Source organism: Kalmanozyma brasiliensis (assembly GCF_000497045.1).
Source record: "Kalmanozyma brasiliensis GHG001 unplaced genomic scaffold PSEUBRA_SCAF15, whole genome shotgun sequence".
NCBI lineage: Eukaryota > Fungi > Basidiomycota > Ustilaginomycetes > Ustilaginales > Kalmanozyma > Kalmanozyma brasiliensis.
Genome location: NW_015961954.1, coordinates 293,974 through 308,184, shown reverse-complemented (window position 1 = coordinate 308,184; position 14,211 = coordinate 293,974). Strand labels below are relative to the sequence as shown.

Below are 14,211 nucleotides of genomic sequence, written 5' to 3'. Positions count from 1 at the left end.
ATGCAGCGCCCATGTCGAGTCGGCGGAGCGGGGAGTTGAAATGAAGTCGACAAGAGGGTTTAGAGCTTTGGTTTCGACTCTCGTCCCTCCGCTAGCTCCACAAGAGGCTTTCAAGACAACCGTCGCCGATGCTCCCGTCGCTGCCAACATCGTTCTACAATTCGCCTTGCTCTCTTGATCATCGACTCAAAGACCAGATGGCCTGTCTTGCTGGAGAGCTGGCTCCTGTCCGTCTTGCTCTCAGTGCTGTCACTTAGCAACACAGAGAGCGACCTTCGGGAAGGACCAGATTCGAAAAGGGAAAAAATAATATGTCATCCGAATGGAGAGCACAAGAGAGAGAGAGAAAATCAAGGCAGCAGCGCCAGTCTAAAATCGCGCCTCGAATTTGAACTCGACACGCTCTCGCTCTCCCGCCTTTCGAGGTGACTGGTGACGTGCCTATCGGGTGTGCATGGGAAAAATTAGAGTAAAATTTGGAAGCGACCCTGTCTAAAGTGCAGCAGCCAGGCCAGCAGCTCTTGACCTGTCTGTCTCTGCTCTGGTTCTGGACCGCACTTCATACACACAGTTGCATCGAGCTGTCCTTGTCTGCCGCCGCCGCCGCATGAAGCCTGGCCTGCCTGCCTGCCTGCTTGCTTGCCTGCCGCTCTCTGCCTGCGAAATGCTGACCCTGTTCCACAAAAGAACGCCCCGCCCGTGTCTCTGTGTCGCTGGTGCCTCTGCTGCCTCTACGCCTCTGTCCCCTCCGCTCGATCGTCTGATTCCTTCCGCCCTTCCCTTCCTTTGCCGCTCGTCGCCATCGCCATCCTCCTTCATCCACCACATTCACAGCGATCACAGCAGCCGTCGTCGTCGTCGTCTTCGTCGTGGCAGCTATCTGTGGATCGTATCGTTCGCCCACAGCAGCCCCCATCGTCCCTTCGTCTGCGTTCGGCAGTGGCTATCGTCCTTACCATCGTTCCCATCCCCTCCTTCGCGCATCTCGATTCAGCTAGCCTTCTCGTCCTTACCAGCTCCCTTATCGCAACCTACACGCCACTATCTGGCCTTCTTGCCGCTGCTGTTCATCCGTCAACCCTACATCCGCGTCCTCCTTCGCGTTTCATCATCGCTCGATCTGCGTCAGCGTGCTCTCTAGTCAGCTTCGTGCCACCATATACCCATTCGGTCACACAACTCCTCCTTCATCATCCGTGTCACGTACACATCGCGCTCGCCTTATCCACCTTGCGCCCTCCATTTTCTGCATAGATACCACCACATTGTCATTCGCCCTCTCATCACTTTGGCTAGTTCCATGTCAGGCGCTCATCGTCAGGCCTTTCCCATCTGATCGCTGTCCGACCAGCTCGTCTCGCTCCGCATGGTCCTCAGTCTCATCCAAGCTACACAGTAGACCCTAGCGCCAACCCACCTCACGCGACGCTCGATTAGATCACGTTTCCAGCCACACGCGGCCCGCATCATCTCCAGGCATCCCGTCCTGACCCTGCGGTCGTGATTGCCACCATGTCGGGCTTCGATCCGTCGCACAATGGTGCCTTCTTCAACTTTAGCAACCTCACACCCCAACAGCTCAACATGCTTCGCCAGCAGAGCCAAATGCAGCAGGCCGTGCAGATGCCCCAGCAACAGCAACAACCTCAAACACAGCAGCCTCAGCCTCCACCCAACGCCCAGCAGCAGATGCAGCAGCGCAACCCCATGATGCCTCAGCTCGGTCTGCCCGCTGGTTTCAACCAGCAGCAGCTCCAAGCTTTCATGGCGCAGCAGCAGTCCCAGCTCGCCAATGGCATGATGGCCAACAACCAGAATCCGCTCATGCAGATGATGCGACCCCAGTCCATGGTTCAGCCGCCTCAGCAGCAGCAGCAGCAGCAGCAACCTCAGATGCAGGCACAACAGCCGCAGCAGCAGCAACCTCCGCAACTCCAAAACCAGATGGCTCATCAGCAGGCTTCCACTTCGCAGCCTGCTCATCTTCAGCAGCAGCAGCAGCCTCAACAAGCCGCCAACATGGGCGCTGCGCCGCAGATGGGTGGTGCCGGAGCGCCGACTCCGACATTTGCACAGCTCTCGCATGCCATCGAGCAGGCCAAGAAGGGCAATCTCACTCAAGAGCAGATGATTCAGGTATGTTTCCAGCGTGCCATCAAGGCTTTCAAGGGCCAATCGCATGCATTGCGCTGCAGCGTCTGAAATTCGACTGACGTCCTCCTCTTTTCTTGCTCCTTTTCTTGCGCTCCTTTTCCCTCGCACACCAGTTGCGGCAACTCATCTCACGGCAGCAAGCCATGCAGGCGCAGCAACAGGCCGCTCCCAACCAAAACACCGGCGCTCGTCCGTTGCAATCCGGGCAGGCAAACATGAACATGGGCTTGCCCAACGGCCAAAATTTTGCCAATGCCATGCAGAGAACGCCCCAGATGCAAGCGCAGGCGCAGATGATGGCAGGTCTCCAGCAGATTCGTCCGGGCAATAACCAGTCTACGCCGACTATGGGTGCTCAAGGCTTCCTGCAGCCTACCATGCCAGCTCAGCAGAACCAGCAGCAGTCGCAACAACAAGCGCAGCAGTCAAACCAGGCGCAATCCTCGCCTCAGATCTCATTGCAAGGTCCACCACAGATGAACCAGCAGCAGATGGCACGACCACAGCAGATCCCTGGGTTACAGCAGCAGCAAAACACGTCGCAACAGCAGCAGATGATGGGCCAGCAGCCAGCTCAGCCTGGTCAGCAGAGACCGCCTGCCGGCCGACCAGATCCCACGCCTGGCCCGAGCAACCAGCAGAACCCGCTCAACTTTCTCCGTCTGTTGCACCAGCGCGTCACTGACATCGAGAGCAAGCTCACCTCGGACCTCAGCGCTGAAGAACGCCAAGCCGTCCAGCAGCAGCATGCTGAGGCAAAGCGTCTTCAGCAGGCGTTACTGCAGCGTCTCAATGTCCAAAATGCTTCGCAGTTTGCCGCTCTCATGCAACAAAGCCAGCAAGCCGCTGGTCAGATGCCCAACAACAACGGCCAACAGCAACAAGCGCAGCAGCAACCTATCCAGCCGCCACAACCTTCGCCGCAGCAACAACAGCAGCAGCAGGGCGTCGGTGTCATGGGCAATGCTGTTCAGGCTTCTCCGATCATCCGCCCACCAACACGGCCTGGGTCGGCTCGACCGCCGCAAGGTCAGTTCGGAAGTCCCATGCTGAATCAGCCCGGTGTTCAGCCTCAAAATGCACAGCAAGCGCCGCCGCAACAGCAACCTCAAGTGCGTCCGTCGCCTCAGATGGGCGCGATGAACATTGCAGGGCAGGCGGGCGGCATGTCCGGCTTGCAAGGCGTGCCATCGCTGCGTCCCGAGCAGTTCAACAAGGCCCTCGTGGATCTCATGAAGAAGCGTGGCACCCCCATCACCTCTTTGCCCAAAGTTGGCGGGCGAGATCTCGATCTGTACCGTTTCTACCAGATCGTGCAGGCGCACGGCGGCAGTGAAGGTGCGCATCAGAAGAACGCTTGGCCTGCCATTGCCATGTCTCTGGAGCTGGCGCCACTGGGCTCGCCTCAGACGCAGACGCTCGGACAGGCGCTGGCGGTCGAGTACCGGAACTACCTTGCGCCATTTGAGGAGACCTGGCAGCGAGCCATGCAGCACCAGTACCAGATGTCGATGGCGACCGCCGGTCTCAACCAGACTCAGAACACCGCTCAGGCCAATGCGCAAGCCCCATCCTTCCGACCGCCATCGACGCCACAGATGCAGTCGCAGCAGGCTAACCAGCAATCCACACACATGCAGGGACCGCAAGCTTCGATGATGCCTCCCAGCCAGTCGCAGCAGCAGCAGCAGCAGCCACAGCAGATGCAGACGCAGAATGCACCGCAAGGCGTCGGTCTTCAGCAACCCTCGCTGGCAGGCTTCAACCCGCCTCCACCGCCGATCCTCAGCGCCGAGAACCTCGCCAAGGTGGGCATGACGCAAGAGCAATTCAATAAGGTCTTCTACGGCCAGCAGCTCAATGCTTGGCGACAGGAACAGATCCAGAACCAGCAGCGACAAATGAGCCAAGGCTTCCAGACGAACCAATCTGGTCCTGGTCCGAACGGGTTGCAACAGCCACCGCAAGCGCAGCAACTACAGCAGCAGCAACTGTCGCAAGGACCGATGCAACAGCAGCAGCAGCAGGGTCAGACAGGCTGGCCAAACCAACAGCGACCCATCCTGCCGCAAACCTCGGGAGCTCAGCCCTCTCAGACGCAGACTGCCGGCTTTGGTGCCAACATGCCAGGACAGCCGCTCAATGCGCAGCAGATGCAGAACCCGGGTCAGATGGGGATCAACGTCCAGAATCAGCAGGCGGGTCCACCTCAGCAGCCGCAGTCTCAGCAGTCGCAGATGCCGAATCCGAACCAGTCACAGCAACAGTCCAACGCCCCGATCATCACAGGATCGAACGCGCCAGGAGCACAGCAGGGACAGATGGCCGGACGCCCTTCCAACATGTCGCAGGCTCGCTTCATCGCTGTCAGCCCCGAGCAGCTCGAGCAAGCGCGCGCGGCCATGCAGAAGATCGACCAGGAGCTGGCCACACAGAGGCCTCGTCTGCCCATCATCCAGAACATTGCCGACGACGAGAGGGACCAGATCCTGGATCAAGTGCAGAAGCTTGCTCCGATTCAAGCGACGGTCACCGCCCTCTTGCCTGCATTTTATGCGATGAACGGCAACCTGGAACCCGCCAAGCGTCTCAAGATCATGGCGTTCATGTACAAGGATCAGTACGACCTGCTGGCCAAGAAGCAGTGCATCCTCCGCTTGGCCGATCTGGACAAGCTCAAGATGCAGATGAGCCGGTGCATCAGCTTTGTGCGCTCGAGCAACCCAGAGCTGGCACAGCGCATTGTCACTTCGCTCGGCGAGCAGAACCGCGCCGCTCAGCAGAATGGCGTCGCTCCCTCGGCAGCAGGAAGCGGCGCTTCGGCAGTGGCAGCACCGATCGCAACACAGGCAGCTCCCGTCCGAACACCTGCAGCAGCTTCAGCAGCGCCCACCGAGGCAGCTTCTGTCGAAGCTGCAGCTGGTGTCAACGCAGACGGTACTTTCGATGCTGCGGCCGCCATGCACGGCATCAAGCGCGGTCTGCGACCCGAGAATCTCAAGCTGCCACCCAACAAACGCGCGAAGAACGTGCCCGGCGCCGGCAAGGCAATGAGCCCATCATCGGCCGCCAACGAGTCGCCCAGAGTGGCACCCTCGCCTGCTCAAGCTGAAGACCCGGCAACCCCTGCTGGCTCGACGCCCGCTGGCAAGGGCGGCAAGAAGAACGAAAAGGCGACCAAAGCGGGCAAGACGACTGCTAAGAAAGGCAAGGGTGCCGCCGGCACTCCCACCTCGTCTGCTGCTGAGCCTGACAAGCGCTTCAAGACGAGTGCCGACATCATGGCCGAAGTCAAACGCGAGATGGCCGAAGCCGAACGCAAGCGTCGCGAGGAAGGCTCTGCCGGAGCCGGTGCTGGTGATGCAGCTAGCGCTGCTGCCAAGTTGGACTTGATCAACGTCAAGGCCGAACAAGAGGCGGACGAGAAGCGAAGGAAGGATCAGGAGCTGGCAGGCCGTGATCCCGCTGGGCTGGTTGAGTCGACATGGCAGGAGCTGCTCGCAACGGGCAACACCAACAACGGGACGCAGGGCCCCAATGGCTTCGGTGGAGACAACTCGTTGCTGGGTGCCCCCAGCGCAGGCTCATCTGCGCAGAACGGGTCGGATCCCAAGGCGCTTCAGTCGCTCATGTCTATGCTCGGCCAAGACTCGATGATGTCGGGGTTGCCCTCGAACGGCATCAACGTTCCTTCACGAGGTCTCATGACCGGCGCAGGCAGTGGCGGCTCAAGCTTCCTGGACGGTGCTCTGGACTCGCTGCCCTCTGCGGATGCCGACACGGGTCTGGACATTGACCTGTTCGATTTCATCGAGGCGTCGGCTGCGGGTCCGGATGCCTTCAACGACGACATCGACCTGAGCGGCGTGTTCGGATCCTCGGCAGTCAATGCATCGACGCAGGAGAGCGAGCCACCAGTGGAGACCCCGGAACTGGTCGCGAGCGCCAAGCTTCCCGGAGGCAGCTCGAACGCATCTTCCGCCTCGAACTCGACGTCGAACTCGCTTCGATCCAAACTACCCACCGCACTGGGAGCGAGCGGGCTGGATTTTGGCTCTGCCGGACCGTCGAGCACGAGTCCGGCAGAAATGAGTAGCTGCGACGAGATTGATCTGGAAAAGAGTCCCTTCGTTCATCGGATGCGACTCGACCGCATTGGCCTGACCATGGCGCCTGCTGTAACGGGACCGGAGGCTGCCGCCAAGACGACGTCGGCGGCGGCGGAAAGTGGGAGCCAGAGCACGCTCAAAGCTGCGGAGGAGACGGCGATCAACCAGGTTGAGCTCGGACCTGGCTCGCAAAGCCTGGTGGCGGCCTCGGGCGACGAATGGTGGGAGATGGACCATTTCGCCAGCATGGGCTCCGGTGGCTACGGATCCGACCCGAACGCGGATCAGCCATGGGCGGTGCTCAGCTGAACGTTGCTTTCGAAACCGAGCTCGTACTCCCCACATTTGGACAATTCGACCAAAAGTACACAACTAGGCGTACACCGATGAGCTCAAATAGAGCCCATCCCTCGAAGGCAGCAGCGTCTTGCTCTCCGCTTGCGCTGTTGTGTCGACCAACAATGATATCCGGGCTTCTTCGTGGTCGGCCCCTCTTGTTTCTTGATAACGGCATTGCTATCCTTCTTCTCATTCGGTCCCTTTGCACATTTACTGTATTTCGTCATGCTCGGCATTCCTCCTTTCATGTCATGATTGTTTCGCTACTACCAAGATTCTCGACGAATGGTGCCTCTGAGAACGTCAAAACCGAGCGGCCTAAGGCTCAGCAGGTGCATTTCGAGTGAATCGGCGGAAGCGCAGCCGCGTCGAGCCGCATCTGCACGTCTGGTCCGCAAAGCGAGTAGGTCTCAGCACCAGTGCGGTCCTGCTCGGCTGACAAGGCATCTGGGCCTGGGCTGCAAAACCAAGCAAGCAAGGGGATGCAGACGCAGACGCTTAGAGTCAACTAGCCATCGATGAGATGTAGACAGAAGCGCAGCTGCGAGAAGGGTCTGGTCAACCCAAGTCACGGATCCCGACAGAGTCTTACGACTGTTGCTGCTGCCTAGACTTCTATTGCAAGATGTTCGACATCAGGCCTGCTCAATGTTGGTGCTGCGAGGGCCCGCCAAGGAAGGATGTCATTTGTTTGCCATATGGAAGCGAGATTCGAAGAACAAGGCCCATGCGAATCGGTCGGTTGAGAAAAAGCCTTGACGCGCTTCGATTCCGGAGTCAGCTTGTTCTTGGCAGGGTCCGTTGCTGCTTTGAATCTGAGCCAACATGAATTCTCTGTGCCGATCGACTCTTCCCGGTTTCTGTGCCTAAGCGAAGTGCGCTAAGCTGGGCCTCAGTTTTCATTCCCTCTGCTCTGATTGGAAGCCACGGCTCTCGCCCCCTGCTCGTCCCGAAAAAATGAACGGAGAATCGGAATGTCAAAAAATGCACAATCGCGCATGCTCTCGTCTACACTGCGCAACGCCAGTGGGTACGTGAGGCCATGTGCCCACGCTCAACTTCCACAGGCTAGAGAGCGCAGCGCGCCTTGACCCTCCACCTCGTTGCTTGACTCCGACGGTGCATGCGCACGAGCAAGCAAGCGGCTGTGAATCGGTTCCTCTCTCGTAATATCACCTGTGATAGTCAAAGAGCACCATCGAACAATCGGCTCAGCTTCCGACCAGCTCTTGTCTCTCCATCACTCATCTCGGACGCGATCGCATTCCTCTTCTTCTTCTCCTCCACCACTTCTATTCAGGACCACCTTGATACCCTCATCCAGGACCGAGTCGCTGCAAATCAGCCGGACCTGCTCACCTCCTGTAGACAATCCCACAAACATCCCGGATACCCTTTCTCTCCCCGCAAAAGCACAAAGTATCACCCAGAATGACGACGCTCAATGTCAAGACGGGGCCTATGCTCCGCTATGACAATGTCGACCTCGGCCAGGGCGTCTGGCATGGTTACGCCATGATCGTCACCGAGGATGCTACTAGTGACTATCAGATCACCCCCACCCTCCAGTATCGTTGGGAAAATGCCGCCAACGCCTCTGCTGCAGCCGACGGCACTGCCGCTATCACTGATGAGAACTCGCACAAGCAGGCCGAGGCCATCAAGCTTTACCAGTACAAAGGTGTCGACGGCCCTTCCACCTTTTGGCGCTTCAAGATCGAGGTCCCCGTGGCCGACCACGAGCAGGCGGTCCACTACTCAATTGATGGCGAGGCGCATCCCGACTCCACCTCCGAAGCCATCAAAGGCATGACTGGTCACACCTTCTTTATTCCCGCCAAGTCCCAGAACTTCCGATGGGCCGGCCACAGTTGCAACGGTTTCAGCGCTGGCGTCGACGAGTCCGAGTTCAACGGTCCCAACCCGCTCTGGGATGACATGCTCAAGTTCCACGCCAAGAAGCCCTACCATGCCGTCGTCGGCGGTGGTGACCAGATCTACTGCGACAAGCTGGTTCGCGAGCCCGAGATGCAGGAGTGGAGCAACCAGAAGGATTCCAAGAAGCGCATGGCCATGCCCCTCACCGACGAGATCCGCACCTGCATCGACCGCTACATGTTCAACCACTACTGCGAGTGGTTCGGCGGCGGGTCTTTCGCAAAGACCATCGCTCAAATCCCGATGATCAACATGCTCGACGACCACGACCTCATTGACGGCTTCGGCACCTACACCGACGAGCTCATGCGCGCCGCCGTCTTCAACCACGTCGGCAACCGTGGCTACTTCTTCTTCCTCCTCTTCCAGCTCTTCATCAACGACGACGTCGACGGTGTTAGCGAGCAGCAGCATCCTGATCGCAGCATCATCTTTGGCGGCGAGGGCGTCTACATTCCCGTCCGCAACCACAGTCTCCTCGCCTACCTGGGTCCCAAGCAGTGGATGCTGCTGGTCGACTGCCGATCCGAACGCAAGCTCGATCAGATCTGCAGCAAGAACACCTACCAGCGTCTCTTTGACGCCGTCCGTCAGTTGCCGGACGGTGTCGAGCACCTCATCGTCCTGCTCGGTGTACCGCTCGCCTACCCACGCATGGTCTTCCTCGAGCGCACGCTGTCCAGCTCGCTGAACCCGCTCATCATGCTCGCCAAGGGTCTCTCGCCCGGCTTCACCAACAACTTCAACGGCGAAGTGGAGCTCCTCGACGACTTGGGCGACCACTGGTGTGCGGGCCCGCACAAGCATGAGCGCAATTGGCTCGTCGAACGTGTCCAGGAGCTGTCGCTCGAAAAACGTCTCCGCGTCTCGTACATCAGCGGTGATGTGCACGCCGGTGGTGTCGGTGTCTTCTACGGCTACCACCAGCACGACCCTAGCTTGGACCCCAAGTACTCGCTCGCCGTCATCACGAGTGCCATTGTCAACACGCCTCCCCCTCCGGCGGTCATTGCGATGCTCAACAAGCTCGCGAGCAAGAAGCACCGCAGCCTGTTCTACACGGGCACCAAGGAAAGCATGGTCCCGCTCTTCGAAGTGGATCTGGAGGAGAAGAAGCAGAAGGACAAGTACATTATCGGTGCGCGCAACTGGTGTTCTGTCGAGTACCAGGAAGGGGGTGAGCTGGAGTTTGATCTGCGGGTGGAGAAGGTGAGGGGTGGAGGAGAGACCAAGGGGTATGCGGTCAAGGCTCCTGCGCCTAAATGGGATGTCGCCAAGCACCACCACCACCTGCTCCACTCCAAGGACTTTGATAAGAACATCGGGACGCTCCGGGGTCAGAGTGGCAAGGTGTAAGCCGTAGAGGATGTGGAAATGTGTATACCCGCGATTTCGTTCACATGTGTAATCGAATGCTAGGTTTTCTCAACACGGTGTGACTCAAGCAAGATGGCTCAGCATGATGTGACAGACTCGGGATGTGATGCTCAGCAGGTGATGTGACAAGACCAGAAATTGTGAATGTGATTCCTTTCCCACGCTCATGCGACCTGCCCACCTTCCATCTGCATGCTCATCACGCGCATCAGCTCCTCCTTTCGATTCTCCTCGAGACTATAGCTATCCGCGGTCTCCCTTGCAATCTCCAGTGCCCTTTCGGCAGCAGACCGCCGGCCGTTGCTAGCAGCGAGCTCCAACTCCCCATCGCGCAATTCGACCTTCAACGCGCGCAAACTGGCCCGTTTGGCACCCAGGACGTAGTTCGCAATGAAAGTAGAGCGTTGCGTTTCGAGCGCTAGCAGTTCGCTGTCGAGATCCGGGGTGAGGTGGGTGGCCGAGCTGAAGCGCGGAGTGGTTGTGCTGGGCGCGAGGGTGGAGGGTGAGGCGAGGGCGGTGGTGTTGCCGGGGGGAAGGAGGGTGGTTGGTGTAGGTGGCGCTTGGGATGAGGAGGTGCGCGAGAGACGCGTCGCGGTATGCGGGCCGGGCGTCGAGGGCGATTCGTGCGGTGAAGAACCGGGATGAGCGCGATACCCGTCGTCTTCGGCGGGAGGATAGTCGTACGGGTTGGTGTCTCGACGAGAGCGGTTGAACGGGTGACCGCCGCGGTACGGCCCGGTCGGAGGGGCGCCATCGCGGGCAGAGCGCGGGAAACGAGCGGTGGATGGGGACATGTAGCTATTGCCCTCGCGGTCAGAGGTCGGGGTGAAGGGTCCGCTTGAGGTCGAGGCGTCGCGGCCACGGAATGCGGACGAGGGGTAAGCAGGTGGGGCGCCTCGCGAAGCGCGTGGGCCTGTAGGCGGGGTGGATGCGAAGGCGGGGTCGCGTGCTGGGCCGCGTGGTGTGCCTTGTGGCGAGAGAGGGCGATCGATCGGTGCGTCACGGTATCGCAGTGCTGAAGGTCCGTCTGGTGCGTCAAGGTGTGAAGCTGGGCCTGCCGGTGGTGGCGGCGATCGTCGAACGGCATAACCGGCGGCTGCATCCACACGATCGGCTGGGACACCAGCCAGATCGCGCTCACTCTCTTCCGGATGAGCCACGGCCGTCCTCCCCCACCCTCCTCTCTGCTCATACCTGGCATCCGCACCTGGTGGACTCCTCGACCTCGGCCTCCTCCCCATCTCGGCATGCCTCCTTTCATACGCATCAGCCTCCCTTTCTCTCCCGCCCCATCCATCCGCCGCCCCATATGCTCCCACTCCACCACTCCGCTCCCAATCCCTCTGCCTTTCCCTCTCCCTCTCGGCCATCCTCTGCTGAAACCTCTCCTCCTCCTTGGCTTCCCACGCCTCTCTCTCGCGTTCCAGCTCCATCCTCTCCTGGTCGGTTCTCGGCGGCGGTCGTCTTGAATAGTCCCATGGTCTCGGCGGCGGGATGGTCTTGTGCACCCTTCTAGGCCGTTCAGGGTAGCCCCGTGGCTCAGGGTAGTAGGAAGAAGCGTACGGGTCGCGCGCATCGTAGGCGGCACGGCTGTCGTAGTGGTCGTCGCGTGGATGACGCGGAGCGTAACGCCGATCGTCCCGATACGAGGAAGAACGGCCACCGCGGAATGCACTGCCTTGGTACCTGTCCGACATGTTGGCGTGAAGGAGGTGATGGTGGAAGAAGCGTGGAAGGATGGCAAGAAAGAGTTGGACAGAAGTTTTGGGATTTCCTCGGATTTCGGTGAAACATTTATTGCGCGGGTGTTAAGCTCACTCCTTACAGCGAGTGCAAGAAGGGTCGAGTCGATACGCATGCTCGTGACGCCAGTATGTAGCGGCGATGACCGAGTGGGTGTCGTTGGCGCGATGTCTTGATGTGATCCCAAAGACGAAGATCGCAATCGCCACAGGAATCGTTTCGTCGAGGTTGGGTCCCACCGCCTCAGCGTAACAGCGTACGCCTTGTTGCTTCGAAGCGAGCTGTGCGTATCAAGATATAGTACTCTCATTCCGACGTTGAGCTCTTCAGGTGCTACGATGGCCGCGTTTGGGGGCGCCGGCTACTGCTTGGTGTACTTGCGATGGTCGTGGGACCGGAAGGAGTCGAGCTCGACCTTCTCGACCGTGGTTGAAGCAAACAAGCGTCCAAGCCGCAGGCGCCACTTTGGTCTTCATGATCTCATCTCCACGGGATCCGACCAACGAGAAAGGGCATCCTCTGCTTGATGAACCGAGCTCTGAGATGATCTGACAGACAGCAGTCCTGTCTGGACCTGATGAAGCATAAATACAGCGCAGCCTGATGCGTCCGCTCTCCCGATCTCTCCAACCCCCAACCTGTCGTCATCATGAGGGCTTTAGACACGATCCTCTTTGCCGTAGCACTCACTCTCGGCTGGCTCGGAGTCATAGTGCAATGTCTTCCAGCCTCTGACTCCTCTTCGCCTTCCAAGTCTCCGCCATCGACTTCTCCCGAATCGAGCTCCCAGACGCTGACCGAAGAGCCCGGGACTCCTCCTAGCGAGCATGGTCTGGGCGAGATCGGCAATCAGATCGTGCCCGCTCAGCCACTCGCGCAAGATGTTGTTCCTCAGGTAACCCAAGGATCTCAACAGACTGAGCGCCATTTTCAAGCTCAGCCTGTTCAGTTCAGCCCAGATTGGCGGCCGAGCGACGTACTAGCAGCGCCTCCGCTCTTCCAGTCGGAGTACGCATTCTGGCAAGCTCTACCCAAGACTCGAGGCGAGAGCAGCGGGTCGCGCGCTCCAATCGATCCGTTTGAGGCGACGATAGCAAGTGCCAAACCTTTCGCGCTTCCCCCTCACGGCGAGCTACGATCGAATCCCGCTCGTTTCGTGTACCCGCAGCATGACGCTATTCTGAGCGGACGCCCACTGACCCCAACCGAGTGGCAAGAGGTGCAGAGGACACAGACGCCAATTACAAACCTTCATCCGCCGCTCTATAATGTTCCGATCCGCTCTTCTGGGTGGCCTACTTATGGTCCCGTCCGACTCCCGGTTCAAGCGGGGGCAACCGGGCAGCCAATCGTCGCAGTTGACGCCTCAGCTGGGTCGTCTGGCGCTCAAGCACCGCAGCAGCCCAACCTGAACCCGACCAATGCGGGTCCCTCTGTGACACGGAAGCGAGGAAAGTCGCGTGCGGTCGACCCGATCTCCGTTCAAGCAGCGTCTCCAGTCGCCTCGGACCACGGCTTAGTCCTTGCGGACCCCAACTACGTCCCACCCTTCCAGCCTGGATCGACACCCATCCAACACAAGATCTCCCGCTTCCGCTTCCCGAACCGAACGCCTCTTCTCCGACCCCCATCCGCGGGCCGGGCCAGCTTCACCAACATCGTCGACCGAGGCGGCGGCTACGTGCGCTACGCCGTCGACCCTGAACTCGCCACGTCCATCTCAACCCCGCTGCTCTCCGGTCAACGCCTCATCGCCACCAAGGACATGTGGAGAAGACTCGGAATGCGCGTCGTCTTTGCCAAGGACAACAGAATCGCGTACGCCCTCGCAGACCCAAAAACGCTCAAACAGGCGTTTCCCACCATGGCCGACGAGGACAAGATCAAGTTGAGCGAGGATAGAGCCGCGCTCATCGAGATCGAGAAGGACGGAACGGGCAATTTTTTTAGATTGTTCGGCGTGCTCGATCCCAAGGTGCTCGGACGGGTTTGATGAGGTTGATGTGGGAGAGGTTTAGGCTCGATGAAACAAGAGTTCAGTGCGACGTTCGAAGAGGTGCGCCTCGGTCGAAACGTTATGAAACACTGCAAAGTGTGCGACAAGGTTAGATTCGCAGAGAGTTACAGGAGGCTCGGCGGAGAAGCGAAGGTCGGTTGGTGTGATGATGATTGTTGGTCGCTTGCGAGTGGTGGCATCTCTGACAGCCAACAACGATTTCGGTCGATATGAGCCTTGTCAATGAGGTACCGTGCGATGCTCCCACCCAGAATTCTGCACATCATCTCGAGTCTGTTGTTGAGATTGGCAAAGCAAAGCTCAGAGTGTAGCTGCTGCCGGTCCGAGCCAAGCTCTACGATGAGCTGAGCGCGCTCGCCGTCGCCCGTATTGAATCAATGCGGAAGACCGTTAGGGAGAAGACTCTTCGTTAACGCTCAGGATCATATGGACGAGTCGTGATGAGCGGGTCCGCATTGGGCTACGGAATCCGGCTATAGAAGCGACATCGGACCGGAGCAAGACAATCTTGAGTGCGAGCCGGAGCTTGCGGCT

The 14,211-nt window shown here is 59.2% G+C and overlaps 4 protein-coding genes across 4 annotated transcripts; 3 read left to right on the top strand and 1 right to left on the bottom strand.

Annotated features, from left to right (window-relative positions):
* Positions 1–1,512: 1,512 nt before the first annotated feature.
* PSEUBRA_001758 (uncharacterized protein) lies at positions 1,513–6,572 on the top strand (the record flags this gene model as incomplete). Its single annotated transcript, XM_016434999.1, has 2 exons — positions 1,513–2,136; positions 2,268–6,572. The coding sequence occupies 2 exons, from the start codon at positions 1,513–1,515 to the stop codon at positions 6,570–6,572; spliced, it is 4,929 nt and encodes a 1,642-aa protein (XP_016293670.1).
* Positions 6,573–8,033: 1,461 nt separating this feature from the next.
* Positions 8,034–9,896, top strand: PSEUBRA_001757 (uncharacterized protein; the record flags this gene model as incomplete). Its single annotated transcript, XM_016435007.1, has 1 exon — positions 8,034–9,896. The coding sequence occupies one exon, from the start codon at positions 8,034–8,036 to the stop codon at positions 9,894–9,896; it is 1,863 nt and encodes a 620-aa protein (XP_016293669.1).
* A 185-nt stretch (positions 9,897–10,081) lies between these two features.
* Positions 10,082–11,614, bottom strand: PSEUBRA_001756 (uncharacterized protein; the record flags this gene model as incomplete). Its single annotated transcript, XM_016434973.1, has 1 exon — positions 10,082–11,614. One exon carries the CDS (start codon positions 11,612–11,614, stop codon positions 10,082–10,084), a length of 1,533 nt encoding a protein of 510 aa, XP_016293668.1.
* A 695-nt stretch (positions 11,615–12,309) lies between these two features.
* PSEUBRA_001755 (uncharacterized protein) lies at positions 12,310–13,653 on the top strand (the record flags this gene model as incomplete). Its single annotated transcript, XM_059464674.1, has 1 exon — positions 12,310–13,653. One exon carries the CDS (start codon positions 12,310–12,312, stop codon positions 13,651–13,653), a length of 1,344 nt encoding a protein of 447 aa, XP_059321196.1.
* Between the last annotated feature and the right edge of the window lie 558 nt (positions 13,654–14,211).